We start from the raw sequence: 24,228 nt of genomic DNA, 5'->3' as shown, positions 1-24,228 counted from the left end.
CTAGAACTGCAAAATGGTCTGTGGCCACCACCAGCAAAACCATTCTCTTTTGGAAGGCTGTCTTGTTGCTTCTCCAGTGCACCTGTTGTCACTTTTTTGTGTACCAAAACAGATTAAATGGATCAGCCGGCGAGACTGATGAATCTGTCCAGGTTTATTAATTGTTCTTAATTTTTTTCAGTATTATTTATTAACTCTGGACTTCCAACATTTTTGGAAAAGAGAGGGAAAAGAGAAAAGATTTTTCCCTGTTTTAAATACATTACAGTGGATCTCTATTTTTTAAGAGATCAAAATAATTAGAGTAGTAGTGAACATTTTTTCTACTTAGACATTACATATTCTAAGTGTAGATGATGAGTATTGCAGGTTAATATCATTCATATCAGATTGGGTTGCACAAGATGATCATGATATGAGAGCATTTGATGATGTGGGCCATTGGTGGTCCACTTATGGATGAGTGGCCACCACTCATGGTCAACAACTCTGTTTCTAACTGAAAAACAACAACATCAAGGGAGACCGGAAAGTGGAGTGGGTAGGATGCATACCACATGGACACATATGCCCTGAGCAGTGGAGTCCCACCACATATGCCCTGAGCAGTGCAATCCCAGCCGGAGACCATTTGCTAAATGCCATTCCCCCGCTGCCACTCTTTCATTTTTTGCCCTTTTTCCCTCCATCCCTGTTAAAGAAAAATAGCAGAAATGCCTGAAAATAACTTTAAAATCTTTAATTTTTAAAATTCACAACTAAGAAGAATGTATCCTTAAGGCAATCGCTCTGACATTTTGACAGCTGTGGTTCACATCACTTAAAGGAAAGAACTGAGGCTCCATTTTAAAGTGCAAGAGGTTCTAGGTTCATCCTTGACTTCCAACACAAGTACATATGAAAAATGTTTTATCAAGTCCACCGACTGGTTTAAAATTGGGTAGGAAAATGATAACGCTTCCTAAAATTGTATCCAAACCTACACTGTCTTAGGCAGCTGCTTCCCCTAAAATATTAAGACTGATCACATGAATCATAAATCTGTCAATTCTTTAATAAATGATAAAGATGAAGGAGCTACAAGAGCTTCTTGAGCTAAAGTTTGTCACTTTTGTATTGCTTGACTTACAGTGAAAAACCTTGACCACATATTTTCCTTCTCTCACTCTCTCATTGCTCGGTGTACACAGTTATAAAACACTCCTACATTTTGACTCTCCTCGCATGGAGAGGTTTGGACGCTATCATGTAAAACACAATGCAAAACAGTTAATGATGCAGCAGAGAAAAATATTAATTACGCCCCCGTAAAATATACTGAAACTGTGCAGGATTCAAATTTTAATTTATGAACACAAATCTTAATCACTGTAAGTATTCAGTTCAATAATTATTACTACTCCTCTAATGAGAATCTACATTGTCTATTTTATTTCTGCTGTTTGTTGTATTTAACTGCACAGACTGATATTCATAGGATACTCTAGTCTAGTATGACTACTTAAAACACTTTCCCATTCACACACATTCATACAGAGCTTATATAAATACACATATAGACCCTCTATCTGTCACAAACAATCTGGGGTCTCAAATATACGATCTAATATATGATCAATCTCTATTATTATATCACCATCTAGTTTTAAATAGTCTTTAAAATACATATCCAGTCATGAAATAGGGGAATCTGGCACAAACATCAGACCAACAGATTTCTACACTTATACTATGGGATAGTCAACAGCTGCAACATGCTGACATGGGATCTCAAGGAAGAGACACTGTTCAACCTGAGACTCAGTATCTGTCTGCAATGAGGAATTTTTTATCCTTGTTTTCAACATTCAAATGTGGTAAAGAAAAATCTCAGGAAACTAGTTTGCACCAAGATCAAGATCTTAACCTCCTAAGACCCGAACTCTTCCACGACATGCATTTTTAATTTCTCTTTGATATTTGGTCATATTGGGGCCCGATGAATGTAAAAACAAAGAATTACCAGATTTTTTTTTTAATCTTATTTTTGTTTTTATGAAAAATCAGAGCCACACATGAGGATATTCGTTTAAAGTTTTGATAGAACAGTAGCAGTATAATGTCCTCGTAAGTGGATATCAGGCCCATGTAGAGCAAAATTCAGTATTTTGGTCTAAATAACCTAAAATGTGATGTCCACATATGTGGGCGCCAGGTCCTAGGAGGTTAAAGCAGATCAATGTGATGGTGAGAAAAAAAACAAATAAAAACAAACAAAACTGTGAAATCAAGCTCTAGATCCAACTTATCGGTGGCCTGATTGGTCTCCAAAAATATCTTAGTGTAAAAGGCCACTACAGGAAAAAGGGAAAATGGTAACAGAACACAGAAAGAAGAAAGAAATCAACAAAACCTGTTGCTTTGCTAAGACGTTTGGAGCCAAACTTGGAAAACAAAAGAAACTTCTCTAACCTGGACAAAGGGGATGCTTGATGTGCTGGAATCAGGCTCAATGAGCACTTTGTGGTCCCAGAGGAGCAGGTAGCACACGCACGTGAATGTCATTATTTTTGTGACAGCTTTTTTGCCAACGTTAAAATGAATGTTAATACTGGGAAAAGGGTTTATCGATATTCATTTCAAGTTATTTACGCTCATTTTAATAACCACACTTTTAGTATAAGTTCAGTCTGCGGCTCTGCAATGGCTGAAAACAAAAACAGGAGCGATTTAAAGCTTCCTGTTACGATTAAGGACTCAAGTACAGTAACAGTAACCTGTTGTTTGTTGTCCGTTTTAACCAGAATCTCCTTGTGCTCCTCTGCCAAAGAAGAAGAAAACACAGTACAGATATGAGCAGACTTCACAGAATCTACACAGGCTTTTTGCCAGCATGGACAGAGAAGCTGACCACATTGAGGAGCAAAGGGGAAATGAGGAGAGGGCTCGCAGAGAGGCAAGAGAGCATAAAAGCTATGAGAAGGGCACGCAAATGGCAATGCAGAAGGAAATACAGAAAGCTTAGAACAACTTCTACAGATTTATCTCAGCTTAATGTTACCTCACATCACAAAGGGACTGTACTGAAAAATACATTGTTTAATATATAAGAAATTGTGTATTTTACTGCATATTGTGTATAAAATTGGAGAGGCTTGGCGCACATATAAGCATACCCTCACAACGTTTTGCTGCTATGTGACTTTCCCGCTTAGCCACTACACGACAAAGGCACCAACTGTGTAGGTTTCCTCTGTGTGGACTCTGAACAAACTAGAAAGTAGTATAATAGGAACAACTATGTGTCCCTGAGGTCTGCAGCAGACCATGTGTGCCTTCACACAGACTGTCCTACCTTTAGCTGATGAGTGAATGATCCAGCATTTCTCAACACTTTGCTAAAACAGTATCTAGGAACAAAGCAAGTGTTTAGAAGAGAAGATTGATGCCCAGCACCTCACCTAAAAAGCAGAAGCATCACTTCTGGAGACTTTCTGTCAATCTTTTAAGTGCAGTATTTTGTTCACTCCTAAGCCACTAAAACACACAATGCAGTGTCTTTCAGCATTTATTACCTTGCTCTTCTAAAAGCAAACATGAGGAGACATCAGCAAGATTCTCCTACTGAGAACATCACAATAGAGCAATATGAAGTTTGGCCTTGGAACATATGGATCGTGACTCTGCTGCCGCAAAAGCAGGTCTGTCAAAGCTGTTATTAAGGAGCAGTTCTGTGACTGAATGATAGGAGAGATGCTGCGGCATTACTGCAGACATGACAAGGTTTTCAGTAAGCCCGCTGTGCATATTCCTGCGTGTCAGTCATTCCTGTGTATAAACACATGAGAACACAGCTGACAGACAACATTCACTTTCCTCTGCTCAAGAGAAGAGCAGAGAAGAGAAGAGAGGGTCAAATTTGGCGTGTTGTAGATCCACAGCCATGCATCACTGTACTTGGCTTCCTTACTTGGCCTTGAAAATGCTTTATATTTTATGCAAGACCAATAATACTAAATAATCTCCAGAAGCAATATATATATATATATATATATATATATATATATATATATACAATGAAATTACCTCCTCCTCTTTGGCATGGTGTTGTATAAAAAGAGTCCAGAGAGTGAACATGCAAACAAACTCTCAAGCACACAGAAACTACAACGTGTGACCTTCAGGTTTGATCATCTGCAATGCAGTGATTAGTTTTATTAATGTAGAAGGAGTCTGCATTGATAACAGTTCACATATTAAACAAGAAAACTATTTACGTCAGTCATACTACCAATCAGGATACTCATGTCAGTGCTGAGTTTACTTTACTATGTCCCATTAAAGAAACTGGTGTGGATTAAAGGAACTGCTCCATCCCTGACATTACCAATCCATTACAGGAAAAAGGCATACCTGTGGAATACTTGTGTCAGCCTCCATGCTTGGACTCACCATGCACTGCTTCACCCTTTAGTGCCTTGCGAACATGCTGCTCCACAATCTTAGCAAAAGATGTTGCCTCCATTGCTCCAAAGGCCAGCTAACTTGATTTTTTTTCTCACTGTATTTTAGCAATAAATGTCATAACATTTGAAATAAAGATGCATGCCTTGAACTGTTGCTCGGGTTCTCACACTCCTCCTGATGTCCTCCAGTGCTTGGCACAACCTTTTAACCCAGTCACATAAGCATGGCCACCTTCTCACACATATACACACGTGCATATATTGCCTGTCACCCACTCGTAAAGACCCTGCCAACATCTTCCCACCAGAACCTTCCAACATGCAGATAGCCATATCCCGCAGATAGCGCTGACACCTTCTTAGGTAACCAGAAATGCCTAGTGCCGTCATGTCATGGCTAAATGGTGTTGGTGACACAGTCTCTACTGCATGTGACAGAAAGCAAGACCTATCACTGAGTCACCAAACAAAAAATGTTCACGTCCACAGAAACAAAACAAAAGTTGTATGGCTGCCAAGCTTAGCTATATTTTCTTTGTGTGTTTCCACTTCTGCTATCTGACATACTGAATCTGAGTGCTTCCCTGTCTCTAGCCTAGTGTGTATAACAGAAAACAACTGGCCTTTCTGTGCAAAGAGCCGTGCACTCACCGCCACAAACAGGTTACTTAGTCACTGTCATCATCTCTCGCTCTCTCTCCCTTTCTTGCTTTGTGTCTGAATAAAGGACAACAGCCACAGGGGGGACCCACCTAAAGCTGTGGGAAGTGAACTCCGAGACAGGGATGTGAAAGAGGTGGAAATGACACCTAGAATAACAACTTCCATCATAGAAATGTTGGCAAACCTATGTAAGTGTCCAGAAAAAAGCTCTTATTTGCGATAAATATGATGGAAGCTTTGAAGCAAATCCCATTTTGTTTTGTTTTTTGTTTGTTTGTTTGCTTGCTTGTCTTTGATTTTGTGTGCTTGCTTATTTTTATTTGTATTTTTTATAGATTTGATTTTAAAAATTGCGGGGAAAGTGTTCAGAAGTGTAACATTGCTCCCAAACTATGTACACAAAAACAAATAGAGAGAGAGAGAGCTAGAGAGAGAGCAGAAGAGCAGGAGAGAGAAAGCAGCAGCAGTACAATACTGCCTACTGCACTGCAGCAAAAATCTACACAGCATACCACAGCCACCACACAACCTCCAGCACTGCCAGGAACAGACCCTTGTGCTGAGGGAGAGGAGTGATGGATGGATGAATGTGGAACGTACACGTGTGTGTGAAACTGGTAAAGACAAGAAGACTCAATGATAGAAGAGAAAGGAAAAATGACATTTTTGTTAGGTGCCTTTTCCAAAAGACTCAAAACCCAGGAGAACTTTTATATGCTTGTGAAAACATGCATGAAACCCAGCTAAACACTGCACACTAGAATTTCTAAGGACATCGTCTGAGTACAAAGAAATACAACAATGGATGATCGCCTAATTAGGCCAGCTTCATTTTAATCAAATTCCATGAACAAATTAAAGCCAGCAAGCCCAAACTCCTACTGTTAAAAAGCTCTATATCAACAAGAAGATAGAGAAAAGTCCCCTCAACCAGCTGGTCATGAGGCTCAGTTTCTCCGAAATGGGCACTGAGAACAACAGTTAATTATCCGGCATTGTGAACTGGAAAAAGCTTAGCCAAGTCAAACTTTTTAATATTTCCATTATAATAAATATCTCTTCAAACCGGAGTAGGCAACATGCTGAACCAAAAATTTATAACAACCTTTAAGTGTATTGTAATTCATTTGGTCAGAGAGGGAAAAAAAGACTCTTGCAACCCTGCTGGACTCTACTTGGAGGCTTTAGAAAGTCTAGCCAAGCAGGTACTTTCAGGCCAGATGAGATGATTACTGAGTAGTAAACAGTAAAGTGCCAAAAAGTCTTTGCTCGCAGCATGATTCAAACCATGGCAATTATTCCTTTATTAAAAAAACAGTAGTTTTCTTTGCTGTGGCCAGAATGCTGAAGAATTAAACAGGTGGTAATAAATCGCCTCCAGATGAAATCATTGCAACATTACACTATTTTGTTGGAAAATCGTGAAACCCTGGTCCATCAACGGACACAGTGAAAGAGCGAGAAATCATACAACATTGCACACCATGGACAAAGACTTCTCAGAATCTGGACAAACTGAATTCTGTCCAGAGAGAAAACTTTGAACAGCTATGACAAAACCTGCACTGAACTTTGAACAGACAATACAGAGAAGGCAGTTATCTGGGCACCACGAGACACCAGAAACGGCTGAAAAACTGAGTGACCACAATCTGGCTACTGAGCAAAACCTGGCAGAAGTAGAAGCACAGTGAAGCCTGAAAGGAATAGGTCCCTGAGTTGTCTACCAAAATAAACTGTAAGTATCAAGAATGACACACTCCAAAACAAAACTCTGTGTTTAGTCAGGGGGGGGGAAACTACCATAGCCATGGAAGAAGCAAAACACAGTATGTCAGAGCAGGTTACAACCAGCAAGAAAACATAAGCAGCTGACTCTTTTCATTGTTTTTAACACCAAGATCCATGTCATTTCTTAGTATGTTATAACTTTGCTCTATTCTGTCTGGCAATGTCCAACAACGGCATAAGCAAGAGTAGCCTACAGGCAGTAAACAGCTACAACATGTAGAAGATAGTCTGCAAAGCTGTCCGTAGGCTGTGCGTCGGACCAACACAGAACCATACTGGAGCCCTATCTAAGCTTCCACTGGGTGAGAGTGGACAGGTTATCACTTTATGGCAGGGCTAACACCAAGATACGCACCTATGGTCAAATTAGAATCACTAATTAACCTATCGTCTCTGTCATGTAGGTCAACAACCCCCCTGGCAATCCTGTGTCACTAGGGAAAAGTGTGCAAATCTTTAACCAGCTAGTATTTAATGGAGGTTGATGGCAGTTGCTAAGTAAAACTGGTCACAAAGGAGTTGCACCAAAAGCCTCTTTGTGATTTCTACCATAGTCTTGAATTGTCTACATGGTGGGTAGTGAGACGTCTGCAAACACTTGCAAAAAAAAAAAAATTGTGATGCACACCAGAAATGGAGAACATTCACTTTCAAAGTATTTGAACATTTCAAATTGTTTGTTGAGTAGTTTGTGTGAGTGTTTGCAGACATGTTGCAATCTTGTTTGCAAACTACAGGTGATCACAGCAATTTACTAGTAACCAAAGCGATCAAAAGAACATTTTCAGTGCAGCTTCACATACCTGTTTTCATCTAATGACTACCACTAACCTCCATCAACCATTTGCCATATAGTAAAGTAATACACATTTTACCCTAGTGACCTGTGGATGCCGGTATCTAGGCCTTTGTGTGACAGGGGGTTATCATGCATGCCTTTAGATGGCAAAGGAAATCAGAGTAACCAAAGAGAATCCACACAGGCATGCAGAACATGCAAACTCCACACAGAGGGGCCCGAGCCAGCGGATCATGACCTTCTTGCTGTGAGGTAACCACCACATCAGCTGCCTTATAAAGAGCTTTTCGCAATTACAAATTCACCGTACACTGAAAACACACTGTTGCAACAGAGATAATGACAGAGAGAGAGAGACGTAAGTGCATCCTGCTAAGTAAAGACCACAGTCAGATGATGGACAACAGTAATAAATGAGCTACAGGCCAGCGGTGAGTCATGAAATCATATCAGCAATCAATCATAATCAAATCAGTAAAATGTACTTTCAGCACAGGAAAGAAGCAGGCCCAGCTGAACTGGCTCTATGTTTCTCTCCAACAGTCCTCATTGCTGTAGCCCAGAACAACAGCGAGCCATCACTTAAGCCGTGTGCCTTTGGCGGTATGATTTGTAATAACACAAATAGTGGTTCAGTAACACAAACACACACCATGCACCTCAGCATGTTGAGTCTGGTGTTTTTGATAAAGGTTGAAGATGCTACATTTCTGTCATAAGAGCCACAGGGAACATGACCCAACCTTCTTGCTGTACAGCATCAGCAACATGCTAATATGACTGTATCCTTTCCCGCTCCTAGATGATGGCCTAGAAACAAAATTACTACTAATAAATGGACTCACTTCGCACAGCCTTTAACCCCTCAGCTGCTGGTGGTTTTCAGGAAAATAGGAAGGCATCATCAGATTATGTTAGCATATTACTAAAAATAAAAGTGAAGCCAAATCTTTTCTTATTGTACTCTTGTACCATTACCCCCGTTGTTTTGTTTTGATTCCCACAATTCAATGCAGCGTGTCTGTCAGCGAAGCGAACAGCAAACTGTGCCTGTTTGTTGTTTCTTGGATATATTTCATTTGCCTTAGTATTTTTTTCCCACATCTTTTATTTTGTATTTCAATCAAGTCCAATCAAGCATGAAGTAATTCTTCACGCCTGAATTATTCTAGCATCAGTATCCTTGTTCATCATTTAGGGAAAACCTTTCTGTCCCATCCCACTGAGGAAAATTTAGTCAGGATAACTCTGGAATGCCTGTATTCCTATTTGTGCACACAGAGTGATATCAACACAGACTCAAATCTTTGCAATTAATGACTCTTGGTCACTGTTCATGTTCCGTATGCTATTGTATCATTCATTCATTCATTCATTCATCCATCAAAGACGTAATTTCCGAGTTTAGATTTAAGTGTATTTTTTAAGGGTTCAGTTTTTCATCATTTAAATTAATCAAAGCCAATTTATCCAATTTTACAGTGAAACGTGAGAGACAATTAGTCTAAACTGATCTGCTCTTTTTCTCGTGTGTTTTAATCAATAACCCTGTCTTTACAGCAGAGCTTTTTCCCCTCTGGTGACCATTTAGGACCTCTTATTTAGACAATCGTATCTTTGTAGATGGCTCCAAAATGTTGTGTTGACATATAAGACTGAAATTATAGCTCTCTGGGGTTCCTTTCGGGAAACATTACATACTCTCATTAAATACATCTCCACTGTAATCATGTCAGCTTTAACTCTAAAGACCAAATGTCAGTGGGTGAGTGAGTTATTTAAGAGTTCAGTTGGTGTGAGTGTCAATGAATACAGAGAAGCTCTTGTAATAGTGTTTAAAGACAGGGAAATAACTCTTCATGGCACATGGACATGGTGCATTGGTTGTAAAAGGATTGAATCAGTGCAGATTATTCAGATGTTTTCACCTGTTGACTGCCCCGACTACATTATGCTGCCACAGGTATTGATGCAAATGCTGAGCTCGAAGACAAAAGCCCTCCACACACCTGTTAAAACTGTTCTTCTCCTCCTCCACTCCACATCGATTGTACCCAGAGTATTTCCAACACTTCACAATACATTTTTATAATGACGGCAAATTTCAAAAGTCATTTTGCATCCGTGTCAGCTCTGCTGTAAAACCGTTCAAACTTCTGATCCCACAAATCAATAATTTCATTGTCTAACTCTCAACTGCTCTCCATCTCTCTTTCTCACTATCAGAGTGCAGTGCATCATCACAGACAAAAAGCTCAGCAGCCTCGCGAAAGACAGATATCAGCCTATCACATGCCCAATAATCTGGGATCATGCAAGCAGCGAGTGTTGAGATGTGTCATGTACTTGAGAAAGGGACAGACCTTGCTTTCATTATTGTTAGAGCGGGGTTGTGGTCTCTCCAAACGAGTTCAGCTGTGAAATCTGTTATTATGAACGACCTCACTGGAAGATGGAGTAAAAAGCCAGCGTAGGGAGGGGTGAGATGCAGTATCATTTAGAAATAGGAGTAACAATGCCCCTATTGCTTCACTCTCATTTTTCTCCATTTCAAATCTGTGGTTTCACAAAGCTAAAGCAAATGATTGACACAGACGCCCCATATCCTGGCGGAAATGTAAGCAGGGAGCAGGTTTCCAAGTTTGTCTGACATACACTAGGGACATAACATAAATCTTAGTTCACATCCATGGCATCCTATTATACCAATGATTACAGCATGTATTTCAATGTTCTGGTATTCTTGAGAAAGCTATTTCAGGACTGCATGCGTCCTCTACAAAACCATTAAACACTGAGGCGAGAGAAACTGAAAAGTCCTTGAAATGAATCTTTCACACGGTAATCTTAAGATATGTAAACTTGAAGCTGTGTCTTTAAATTTCAAACAGGATCATTGTCAAATGTGATGGATGCTGAAAAGCATTTACAGTTTAAGGTTACCTCCAAAAGGTGCAGTGACAGGGCCAAGAAGCAGCCAGAAGCCCTTTATGTGTGTGCAGAGAGGTTTTCTTGCTCTACAAACATGCAGACGGGTCTTTCGTGTAGGATATTAAATTATACCACTCCATTAAAAAACAGAACCATTTTTCTTTTTTGTTTTTACACTGAATACATTAAACCCCTCATGGCGAATTTTCCAGTCAGCTCTTAGGCATCGTGATTAGACATGGCAGGCATCAGTAAAGACAGTATCTTTTCTCAGGCTGCCAAAACAAAGCATACAAGAGCAAAGGTGCAAAATTCAGTGAACTAATCTAGCTTACCTCCGAAGCCACAGGCATATCTTTGACTAATTACATTAGTTTTTGGGTTAACCAGTTAAAAGCAGATGGGGAAGTCTAAGTACTACCTAGATTCATGCTTTAGTACCAGAAAAATGACATTTCTATATATTAGTATGGCTCATCAAGTAAAGACTTTGACATTTTTCCCATAAATATGCAGCTTTTAGTGTATTAGGAGGATATCTGTAACTGCCAAGTGAACACTCAAGGTTTCTTACAGTATTCAGGTTTTATCAAGCTCACTAGAGCAGACATTCATAAATCAGCAGGAGACAGGGTTTTCAATCAACGTGAAGCTTACATTAGCTTAATTAGCTCAAAAAATGTTACTCAAAGCAGACTTCCTGTAATTTTTAAATCGACTTCAGTTAAAAAGGCTCTTGTGTTAGGAAACTCAAAATCAGATGCTACCATCCTGATGCAAAAGAAAATTCTTTTACTCCAATTTTTCCTTTTGTGAGGTATTTTTTTTAACTCATGTTTTGAAATTGTGGGTTGATGTCATGCAATAGTGGGGGCTCGGTCACTCTGAGGAACTCATGGGTACCGCTTTGTCTTATTCTGGCTTCAGCAGTATCTAAGGCCTCAGGCACACTGGTCTAAAGACCTGTTAGTAAGAACCAGCAGTTGCAAAGAAAAAATATGTATTTCCCATCAAGTTAGCAAGTGGTTGCTGGAAGTTGGAGAATGTTGTTGGTGGAGATCACTGTCTGCCTCATCACTGTAACCTAAACATCTCAAAAGGGGCATTGCTTCACACTTTTCACTCACTCTCACTACCCCTCAGAGAGTAGTTTGCTAGTATTTGTAGACAGGTCAGAATCTGTCGATTTCATTGCAGCAACTGCCTCCAGCAACCACTTGCAACTGGTTGTGGAATTTACACATATATTCCATAGCAACCAGCAGTCGCCATGTGTCACAGACCAGTTCATAGGCCTGATTGAATTGGTCTTTAGCAACTGATTTCATAGCAACTGGCAGAGACCTGAACCAGCCACTCGCAACTGATCAGGGAACATGCATTTGTTGTTCATTAACAATGGTTTCCAGGTGGTCACTAACTGGTCTCTAGACCTGTTCAGTTTCCCCAGTGAAAACATTTTGTTTTCAGTCATTTTTCATTAATCAAAGTTTTCACCCAGTTTAGTATATCAATAAATTTACAGATGCAGCTTGCCAAGCAACAACAATAAGACGGCAATACCAAGATGCTCGGTTTGAGGTTTTAAAATAATAGATGAAGTCATGCAACCTTTGCAGGCAATATCATCTAACAAAGTGAGCACAGTGTCTTTTTTTGTTTGGAAAGTGCCATTTGTAATCCATATATGGTACTGTCATGACTCATCATAAAGTAATTATACTCTAATTTCATTTAATGGGTCTCTTGTGATTGATACTATCCGGTTGTTCAGTCTGACGTCACTAGCCGTGTCTGGACCTAAACTCCACTGCAGGTCCATATATCAAACGATCACTATGGCATTACTGAGAGTTGAAAAACTGTCTAAAGTCTTTCATCTTTAATAAAATGATCAGCGTTCTGCTCTACCAGGTGTAACAATTGAGTTTAACATCCAGGCATCCAAGAAAACGGAATTTATGACATTTAACGGAGTTAGAAGTTAGCAGGGAGTTAGCTCGCTAGCTTCTATCTAAATACAATATAGCATGTCCTGACTGCGGGGTTTTGGAAACAAATTAAAACGTACAGCTCTGCTATCACTTCCAGCATAAATGAAGACAGGAAACTAAACAGCAGTGAGGTTTGTAGGGTTACTGAAGTTGGGCTAGCTGGTATATAATGATGTGCTACGTGACCGCTAGCGACACAGCTATGTTAGCATAATATAAACAAGCTAACTTTTTTTCCACTCGATAAAAGTTAACGTGAGTGTTCTCGGTGGTCAGGAACAAATATAATCGCATGGCAGGATGCTGTAAAAGGACCAAACTTCAGCCAGGAGAACAACTGAGATAATCCATCCACAATACGAGGTTAGTCATTCATATACTGCTGCATGGGCTGGGCTGTAGTTACATCCTAAGGTTTTAAAAACTGAGCTTAAATAAATGATTAGCGGTAATAAAAGCCGAGGGAGGTCAACAGGGATCACTGACTGTTTTAGGAGCTTTTTGAGATTAAATAGAAGAAAATACATAACATTAAACATGTTAACAACACAAAAGCCATATTAAACGCAGACTACTTTAGGCCCGGAAGTAGGATTCGTCACGTCATCACTTAACAATCGGATTGCCGGCCTATGTTATTACTGATAACCTAAACAGAAATTTCAATGACTTCAAGGGACTCAAAAATGAACTGATTGAAAATAAAGAAGTTCATAAAACTGACAACTGAGGAACAATTTCTTACACTCTCTAAAGTTATTTCTTCAAATCTGACAAGGCCACGTCAGTACACATGCACAACTGACAATTTCACCACTCTGTATCATAAATACCTCAAAAGAGTGACAGTGTAGTTTCTGTCAGAAAGTGTGGGAAAAGGAATTGGGAAATGATTGTGAGCATTTGTTTCCAGTCGTCTTTTCTTGTTGTCATTGTGTTGGTTATGCTTATTTATATTGCATGTTGACAGCCTAATAAAAAAAATGCAGAACACTTCATCACAAAGCTGTCTAATTTTGCTTAACTGACATCATCCATGGTAATCAAACTGTAATTCACATTTAGCCACATATTCCTCACAGCAACATTTCACACCACAGGTAGCTAACTGTATCTATGACTCAGATTACAAAGCAATCAACTAATCGTCACTTCTCGCTCGCATTTTACCTGCAACCCATCCTGAGGATATTTATTTGGCATTTAAATATTCATTGTGCTTTATACAGTTGACTCTCTTGACTCTTGGGATGTTTATTTGAAAATGAAAGAAGCACTAGACCGTTTACAAAAGACAGATATAACCTTTTAAAGCAGATTTATTCAAAAAGGGCAATACTACCTCTAATGGCTTAAAATGCAAGGTACAGAAAGCAAAGCCTAATACTATTAGCTAGACACAAAACCATCTCATGCTTTGCCTATATTAAAAAAAAGGAGTAATAATTTCATTGTGATATTATCTAATCTAAAAATGAGTGTGAGATATTTAACAGACATTAGCTGATTAGCTGACAGACAATGGATCATTTTTGTCAACTTAAATTTAAAGATCAGGCAGGTAAGGTCAAACACAAGATCTAAAATGCTACTGCTATCCTCACTTTGCTCATATATTTGTATCTCTGGGTTGATCTCCACTAATTCCTCGAGGAAATATCCATCTTTCTAGCTGGTAGTTTGCTAGCTAGTTAGCTAGTTGCTAATGACTAGATTTCTTTGTTTGCTGTTTAGTGGTGAGGAGGTATTTTTTGTAATATAATGCTAGGAAAATGCTGCATTTTTATAGCATGCCCCTTAGAAGATTTTTTTTTTAAATTTACAATACAACAAAAGGAAACCTGTGATATTGGAAAAATAAGCAGGACGGCATCAGCAAATACTCATTTATTTTCCCAACATAAATTACATTTAATTAACTTCTTTTTATACCATATTATTCTTGGCTTTTCCATGTTGTCCTTGCAGTGGCACACCCTATACACTGCCACTTTGCAATAACACAACTTACAGTGGATGGTGGACTATAGGAGGAAAGTGACAAATCGCCAGGGTTGCACCGCATTTGAATTCAATGAACTCTGTAGAATGACCCATTCTCTTTACAAATATTTGTAAAGCCAGTCTGGATGGCTAGGTTCTTGCTTTTATACACCTGTAACAATGAAACTGAAAACACATGATTTGAAAGATTAAGAATTGTGCCTCAGTCGTTTTTTTCCATAGTGTATCTATGAGTGTATTCCTATAAGCAATACTTTCACAGGATATTTGATATTTGATCCATCCTTAAAAACAGTATATGCTTTAAGTTGAGCGCTGAATAAAGTGGTTTAGCAGATCCCTCCCTGAGCTTGGTTCTGTTGGAGGTTTCTTCCTCTCAAAAGGAGTTTTTCCTTACCACTGTTGCCAAATGCTTGCTTATAGGGGGTTGTCTGATTGTTGAGGTTTTCTCTAAAAAAATAAAGTGCTTTGAGTCAACTGTTGTTGTGAATCGGAGCTATATAAATAGAATAGAATAGAATTTAATACAAATTCACACTAATACACTATTAATTAGATGTAAATGGTAAACATGATATATTTTATTTCATTCATTTTATTTTTTTTCCTTACAGACATTAACATGAAGCTAACACTTCTCTTCTTGTTGTGCTTCTGTCTTTGTCTGTATAGAAACACCATATTTAGATTTATATATTTGCCCACTCATGAGATTTCTCTGTAAACTTGATTGCACGCAGAGGGAGGTAGAATAGTAGCCAGGAACTTGATTCTTATCACCTCTTCAGGTCACATTCTTGAAAACCAAGAGAGACGGAGCCCAAATTAATTCACAGGGGAAACTGATCGTGCCATTGCCCAAGCAGATGAAAGTGAAAAAAATCTGTCGTGTTGATCTTTGACATATTAACTGCAGCAACACCTAATTTCACGTCTCTTTCTAAATGACAACAAAGCATGACAATAATCACAGAGTTCTGTCATGAGAAGAAAAACAGTCCTTGACCAAAAATCTCCAAGAATCCAAATGGTTTTATCAAATAAAAACAAAACACGTTTATCCCTTCTGTGCATATTCACTTCCATTCTAAGGACATGTATGCTCTTGAGATATTTTTAGAAACAAAGGTTTCATCAATGTGACTCACAGTTTAAAAGATTTAGTAAATGCTGTCAGTTTAAAAGTGTGAAGGTTACTCGAAAAGCGATACATATTTAACTGTAAATCCTGTTTTTTTACATCTTTGCTGTGATCTTTCAGGGTGTGTGTGTGTAACTACTGCAGTTTAGCCATTTACAAACTTACTGAAATGTTTCTGTCTGAAACCTAGCAACGTGGAACGGTAGTTGGAGGAAGTTATTTTTAGCCAGCCCTGCTATTACTCTAATTGTAGGAGTCTGTCTTTGAATCTTGCCCGTCCCCTTTAATTACACTGCATTTTCCTAGTTACCACAAATTAAACTAGCGCAAGTACGTAAGACAAATGGAACAAGTATCTTTTAACTGTACAAATAATTATCGACCCTCTTTTTAAATTCTCAAAAAAATGTGATTTTTGGGGGGAAACAGTACATTTTTTTCGATAAATTGCTCTGAGATAAGAACTGCATGCAAAAGAGACACCAACACCAGAAACTGACACCAAACGAACAGCAGGACAGTAACAACAACAGTGTATAGTTGCATTTGTATGGGTTTCACAGACAGACTCATAAACTTACTGTAACATGACAGACAATACATTCACAGGAAATCCACTTTATCATTCAAGATGCTGATACAGAGGTAGCGCTTGATCTTAAAAGGTATTAAAGGCCTACTCACAATGCTGTCAGGTAGAATTTATTGGCACATAAATGTAAAGTAAACTTGCAAAGTCCTGCTTTACATATTGCTAGTGGCTCCATGGTGTAGTGGTTTACACATTTTCCTAACAGGCAGAAGATCCCTGCTTCCATACTCAAGGAGAAACAATCCTTTTGGAGTTTTGTCAGGAAGGGCATCTGGTGTAAAATCTGTAAAAATCAAACGTGCGTAGCCACGTTTTGTGAATAAAGAAGCTTTTTTTATTTTCAAATAAATTGCTCCTAGCATCCAAAGAATTGCCTTTTGTTTAATTACAGTGACACTTATTTGGTTTTTATTATTTTAGGTAATGTGAGACGCAGTAAATTGAAATTCACAGTGGTTTATAAGCCTCTACATTAAAATATCTCACATTCCCTCAGTTCATGAACGTTTATCAGTTCGAAGCACCTCTACAAGGTTGTAGTCTTCTAATAGTCAGCGTGGTTGGCTCATAAATATAATCTTAGATCATAGAAAAGAACCAGGAGAAATTATTTTGTTATAGTAATTCGATTTTAAATTAAATGAGTCTTAGGTCCAGCTTTCTGACTATGTCACAGATAACAGAGAAAAGTTTCACTTCACATGCTATGAGGAAAAGTTTCACTTCACATGCTATGAGCCAACATCACCTGGAGGCCTGGGTGTCATGTGACCTCACCTGTAGTGTCACTCTGCTGTCAGTGAGCCACTGTGCCACTTTGAAGAAGCCACCCACTGACTTCACACACCCAGAGCAATTCTGCTCTTTCAACAACCCGCCTATTTACCGTCTACCTTTCAATCATTTCAGCCCAAGATATGTCAAAGAGCGCCACTCGCATATCTGCCTTTATTGATTGTCGCAGTTCATATGACATAACTTTTCCCTCTACACTACAAATACCCTCATTAAATGGTTTATTGTGTGCATCATTCAGTGACACTCAAACTTTTATAATGACATCTGTGTGGGCATTTATAGAGCCGTCACTGCCACTTAAGCCTCAGGGTTAAACGTCCTATATCTACGTCCTTTCCACTAAGCTGCTTCATCACTTTTAATTTACTTAATGAAGTACACTCACTCAAAGACATGTACACGTACTGTTACACAAGAGTGAACATTGAGAGTAGATCCACAGTAGCAGTTGTACCAGACCACCAACCCTAAGGACAAGCCACCACATGAAACAACAATCTTGCTGGAAAACAGAGGCACAACTGGAAGAACGTTAACAGGTCACTGAGTATAAAATCTTGGTGACTTTACCCGAAGGCAGTTTTGCAAAAAGGCTAAAAGTGGACGCGTAGCTTTACATGATGGCAAACTGCCATATCCAACAAGGAAGTGACTCATCCTGTTGTGTTATGGAGCTTTAACCCAACCCTTCACTTGCATCAGAATGCAGAACCGCACTATGTTTTATCATAACCTGATCTGGACCACTGTGAAGAGAGGAGATGCTTTAGAGAACCAGGCACTGGATTCCTCTCATCTTCTTTCAACACTAAAGAATGTGGTCTACTTCAAGAAATACTCCATATGTATCCATGCACATCAGTACAGCTGACCAAAGAATACAAAGCCACTGACCTATAGGCTTAGGGGCAATTTAATTTGATAATGTGAAGGAAAATGAGGATGCACACAGAACTCAAAGATTTTTTAAAAGGGAAGACCCTATGTGAATGGGCTCACAACCAGTTAGTACATAATTACAAGGGCCTAAAGACAAGTTCTCCACACATGTAACTTTGTGCTATCACACACCCAGTGACAGAAAATAAATGTTGCCTTTAATAGGGAACTATTAACCCACGCTAGAATAAAATCAAGTGCCATCCATACTCTGCTTTAAACCTCTCCAGATGAATTGGTCCTGTACAGTCACTAAGCCTGTGTGTGTGTGTGTGTGTGTGTGTGTGTGTGTGTGTGTGTGTGTGTGTGTGTGTGTGTGTGTGTGTGTGTGTGTGTGTGTGTGTATAAAGAGAAACTGAATACAATCCGTGAATTATAAGACTGGTGTTTATACGGTAACAAAACTGCAGCTATAGTGATACAGTCTGTTTGGTTTGGTCTTTCTTGGTTCTCTCAATTCTGCTGTGTTACTAAAAGTACAACCAAAGAGCTGTAGCACTAAGTCTAGGCCTTTGCAGCTCAGGCCTGGCGAACAGTTTAGGTAACACTTTGCTGACACAGGGCCACGCAGAGGACTCGCTGTCCCACTATCACAATGGCACTTAAACAACTTGTGTGAGAATTTCTAAAACACCTTTTGGAGTTGAAACAAGTCAGTTGTGTGATTTGCCTGGCAGTGCGGATACTTCATTTCCCAGTAAACTACTGGTCCTATCACTTGCTGTAGCACATGTCCTGACCATTTTGTGGTCAGGGCAAAGTCTTAGCTTTGATTGACTGGATGAATTGCGTTAAACACAACTTACTGTCTCGCAGTGGCTTTTCTACTGACCAAAGTCAGTTATCACTCCAGAGCCCACTGTAACGCAATATTATGCTTTTAATATGATCAGCAAGGAATAGGAGCATAAAAAATGTATAGCCTTTATGCTAGTAATTTTTTGCTAGTAAGAGTTATATACATACAATTCTACTGAGACATTGTTGTACATATTTGCTGTTTATTGGTTGTTCTTTTTTTAAAGTCTTACCTCTTTGTTACAGCTTATTTTTTCTAATTTAATCAAAAGTAGATAGTAGCAAAACTCAAATGCAGAGGTTGTATAACAGCACTTAGAGGACAAAAAATAAATGTCTACTCCATTAACTACGAAAAAACACATTTTTTTAAAAGTCTTTCGAAATTACAGCTTATTTCCTTAAACTAAAAGAGAAGATGGGAACCAGGGGCAGAACTATGGCGTTATTTTTGTGCCACTATTCTGAGCGCACGTAAAAAAAATTTGCAGGTGCAAGTGTTGCATTTTGAGGAGAAATTTATTTTGAGCGAAGAAAAGCTGAATTTGAGTGAACAAAATTCATTGCTGCATGCAAAAAATGTATATCCGTGTTTGCTATTATCCATATACACACGCACAATAGCAGCCCCTCTCGCTCAGTTTTTGCACTTGCGCTCGCTCGCAATGTGTCGCTCGCGCTCTCAACATTTCAGCCCGTGCGCGCTCAACTCGTTCTGTACACCGTTATATTTGTGCCACAAAACCAGCCAATCACAGACTTGGATGCAAAAAAATCTGATTGGCTGTTTTCGTCTCCAACCAGCTCGAAATGACGAAATGCAATATCCCAGAATCCATTTCGTCCAAAACTCAAACGAGGCAGTGGCGGAGGAACACAGAGTGGCGGAGTTTGAAATATTACTCTTTGTGGGTCACAAAATAAACTTTTAAGATATTTTCATGCGAGAATGGTGCTGTGTAAACTTCTAATATCTGCTCGATTTATCAAGACATCACATATTTGCATAAGTGCTCTAACGTTTTTGGAGATGCCTGTTACCCACCAGCTGACCGAATACCTGGACTGGCCATTGGGCATTTACCCGGCATTTGCCCGGTGGGCCAATGGTGATTTTTCATTTTTATGTTAGTTTGTTTGTTTTTGTAATGGTATAAACAATGAAAGGTGGTGGATTAGCCAACTGGTAATAATCAACTCTGGGCTGGACCAATTACAATACATCCGTATTGAGGGGAAAAGACTTCAGCGAGAATAAAAAAGACACAAAGCTGGAGTTATTCTGTGTCTTAGCTGCCTCTTCTCTCCTCATTCTCCCTCCCTCTCCTGTTGCTACTTCAATCATGAAACTGATCAATGATCAGCTGATCGTCTCTCTTGTTTGTTTATCTCCCACTTTGCGCCAGAAACAGGAAACCAGCGGATGTTGCGCTAAACAACAACAGCAGCACGTTCAAAATTGATCAGCTGTTGTTAGAATTTATTTAAAATTAATTTCTAGTATCAGCTGATGTTTGCTGGAGCCACAGCTGTAAAGCTGGAAACATGAAGGTGATACAAATCATACATATATACCAACAAAACAGTGTACATCACTGTCACAACAGCGTTTGTTTTCGTTCAAAGGCTTTATGGTTTTTCCAATAATACCTGGTGGTGTAGTCGGTGATTTTTTTGTCAGTTCAGCCTTATATATTATGTTTAACCCGAGTTCCCACCCGGTCAGCTGGTGGGTAACAGGCATCTCCGAAAACGTTGGAGCACTTGTGCAAATATGTGATGTCTTGATAAATCGAGCAGATATTTGAAGTTCACACAGCTACATTCTAACATGAAAATATCTTAAAAGTTTATTTTGTGTCCCAGAAAGAGTAATATTTCAAACTCCGCCACTCTGTGTTCCTCCGCCACTGCCTCGTTTGAGCTTTGGACGAAATGGATTCTGGGATATTGCATTTCGTCCTTTCGAGCTGATTGGAGACAAAAACAGCCAATCAGATTTTTTTGCATCCAAGTCTGTGATTGGCTGGTTTTGTGGCACAAATATAACGGTGTACAGAAAGAGTTGAGCGTGCACGGGCAGAAATGTTGAGAGCGTGAGCGACACATTGCGAGCGCAAATACAAAAACTGAGCGAGAGGGGCTGCTATTGTGCGTGTGTATATGGATAATAGCAAACACGGATATACATTTTTTGCATGCAGCAATGAATTTTGTTCACTCAAATTCAGCTTTTCTTCGCTCAAAATAAATTTCTCCTCAAAATGCAACACTTGCACCTGCAAACCTTTTTTACGTGCGCTCAGAATAGTGGCACAAAAATAACGCCATACAGAACTGAACCAGTGTTTACAAATGAGTGAGGTGCAGAATTTGTTCTTTTGATTTGTCATATTTAAAATGTAGCACCAACTACTAGTAGAAAATGCTGCACCTCTGAAGAGATAAGTTAGAGTCTAATCAGCACCAGAAATTTTTAACTGACTATAAAGGGCTTTATATTGTACAGCTTCCCTCTAATGCAAGAACAACTGTTTATACTGAAATATGGAAGATGAGTATTGCTTAGAGAAATCTTTTCAAAGTAAAAGCCACTTAGAGTGTCACACTCTGCCTTGTTGTTGTTTTTTTTTTTTGGGGGGGGGGGGGGGGGGGGGGTACCCAGGTTATGCCTATGGCCGGTGATGACATAATCTTCCTGCTTGCCAGGAAAAATGTGAGTAAGAACAATTATAATACAGTATAGCATAAAATAAATGGATGGCGTACATGCATTAACAAATATTTATATTTCAGAACAACATAAATACAGCAAGAATTTATCCTACTTTCCTGCTTGGAGTTTGTAGCATGAGAAAATAGTTCCAAAGATGTTTATTATTATTATATTTTTTGACATATTTTGGCAAATCTTGTAATGCCTCCAAATTAGCTGTTGTAGCTGGGCCTATGAGAAAAATGCGTATTGCCAAACTGAAGGCACAAACTGAGGCTAACTGTGTTTTCACCCTATCTTGAGCTATACCAACACAAACCTTGGCTAGGTTTGTGGAGACATAATGCTGTAAAATATAACTTCTTCTTCTTGGTAATTGATAGTAGACAGTGTCTTGTTATCACTCCTGCAGTGTCTGCAAAGCGCGATTGTCCCACTAAAGTATGGTGATGATCTACTATACTGCAGTTGCAGTGTCGAAAAACTGTGCTGCTACTCAGCCCATCTACCCGCTTCATGAGGTAACAAGTAGCCCGCACTACATGCTGTCTACCTGGGGCTTTACAACAGCCTGTTGAAATAAGCATTCCTGGTACACTGGCCCTCTGCGTTGTTATATTTGTTTTGGCAGGATATATAAAAATATATATGATGTTACTGTGATCCTAAATTCAGGGCTTATGTACTGATTTTTTTTTTTTTTTGTACCAGAAAAAAGTGCACAATCTAAATCGAAACGATGTCGACTGCTCAAGTGCAGGATTTGCTTCGGTGCAGCGGATCCCAGTCCCTTTCTACATGCCCTACTGGCATCTCAGCTGCCTGGCTTCGTCAACATAAGAGCAACTCAGGTGCTCGTGTAAAAATCACGCTTTCGCAGGGCCCGCATGATGAGTATTGGTCTGCATCAGTAGAGTGACAGACATGAAAGAATAGTCTGTCTCCTCCGGCTGTTTCGCTGAAAACACAGCGAGTATAGCTCATTTAATAGAGAAGTGGTGATGCAGAGGAGTGGGGGGGGGGGGGGGGGCACTGCTGCAGTCAACCCGAGGATGAATAATCTGGTTAGGGGGGAATCACGTTGTCCAGAAAAAAAGAAAGAAAGAAAAAGAAATAATAAATAAATAACTGTGCGTGGATGTGATCCTCTGAAATACCATCGAGCCCCTGTGTGTGTCTGAGAGTGAGAGAGAGAGAGAGGAGGGGGGGAGCAAGCGTTATTTAAAAAGTTAGAAGATCATGGTGCCGTGGTGATGCAGCGGGGGGGCTTTGTGTGTCTGTGCTGTGCCCCCCTCCTAAAAAAAAAGACCTGAGCTCGCCGATGTAGTAGCAGCACAGAATAAGTTGTCCCCCCTCCTCCCCTCCTTCAGGAGCCTCTGCATGATCCACTCGCTGCATAAATGTGATTGCAGATCTATCATCGTTACGACCAAATTAACAGAATTACGCAGACACTCAACTCTCTGCACACAAGCACGCATAAAGCCGGTTCGCTGAGAAACGGAGGAGTAGGCATAAATGGTGATGAGCTTACCACTTGGATTCTTGTTTTTCTTAAGACTCTTGCCACAAAGACACTGCAGCATATGCGTTCCTTTGCTGAAAATGTTCCAAAGAAACCACATTGATTTGGGCGAAGAGCAATCCCGTGTCTTAAACACCCAGATATAGATGAGATCCTTGCGGTTGCATAATAACACAATTGGATCAGTTCTCCCGAGCAAGGCTACCAATTGTATCATAAAAAAATAGGTATATCCAAGTCCTGTGCGCTTTCATTCACGTGACAAAATATTCACTGTCTGTCACACTTCGTGCTAATGGTGTGTTTTCTTCTTCTGGCGTGTAAAGAATGCCTCCTCAACTAGTCGACAATAGAAAATATACTCTGGAAATTGCATGTGTCGCACCGGGAGGAGACGGGTCGCCAGTAAACAAACACACAACTAACGTGCAAACAGTAAACCACGGTGGATTTCCGAGGAGAAAATCATTGCCTATTAGTTCATCACTCTGAGGAGAGGAGGGTGGATCTGCACAGCATCAAAAGCCAAGGGAGGATGCATCCTATGGACAGACTGCTGCAATGATAGCCCCAACAAGACACCACATTGCCGGATCAAGTCCAGTTCGTTTCCCCTGCAAACCTGCTTGCCTGGCGAGGTCAGACAGCACCAACCCCAGTTTTCATTTCTTTGAGCCCCCACGCTGCAACGTTTCTATTAAAGCCAGGGTTCTTGGTGTGTGTGTGTGTGTCCGTGATTCCTGGAGTGTGCGTTTGCTCCCTTTTCGGGGTGTTCTCCTCAAGCCGTTTCAGCACAACGCCACTGGCATCTCCAAAAGTACGATGCGCCTGTATAAGAACATTTGCATCATTTTTCTTTGGCGTCGGACCCTCTTGTTAGAAATAGACGAGTAGGAGGGGTTAAAGTGAAAGATTGGCTTTCCATTACGTAAACACGTGGTTTGTGCGCCGTCATATCGGTGATGCTTGGAAAAAATTTTGATCCGGCAGAGACTGTTGTCCCAGGCTGTTGCAGGATATTCTATTTATTTATTACATGAGTGCATGTGTGTGTGTGTGTGTCGCAGGTGAAAAAGTCTGGTGAAAAGCATT

The 24,228-nt window shown here is 39.7% G+C and overlaps 1 protein-coding gene across 2 annotated transcripts in view; it reads right to left on the bottom strand.

Moving 5' to 3' along the window:
* The window catches only part of fgf14 (fibroblast growth factor 14), a 119,195-nt gene extending 95,187 nt beyond the window's left edge, over positions 1–24,008 (bottom strand). The window contains exon 1 of one of the 2 annotated variants that reach the window (XM_085250698.1): positions 23,146–24,008. In XM_085250698.1, the coding sequence (XP_085106824.1) occupies positions 23,146–23,353 (208 nt within the window). In that variant the 5' untranslated portion in view covers positions 23,354–24,008. Of the gene's footprint in view, positions 1–4,431; positions 4,666–23,145 lie in introns of those variants that run through there. The other variant, XM_085250700.1, reaches the window with a different exon arrangement.
* Positions 24,009–24,228: the final 220 nt, after the last annotated feature.

Source organism: Mchenga conophoros, linkage group LG16 (genome assembly GCF_057382185.1).
Source record: "Mchenga conophoros isolate Kocher_MC1m ecotype Shallow Benthic linkage group LG16, M_conophoros_male_GT1.1, whole genome shotgun sequence".
In the NCBI taxonomy this organism is placed as follows: Eukaryota; Metazoa; Chordata; class Actinopteri; order Cichliformes; family Cichlidae; genus Mchenga; species Mchenga conophoros.
Note: the sequence above shows the minus strand (reverse complement) of the source record. Positions and strands in the feature narration are given on the sequence as shown.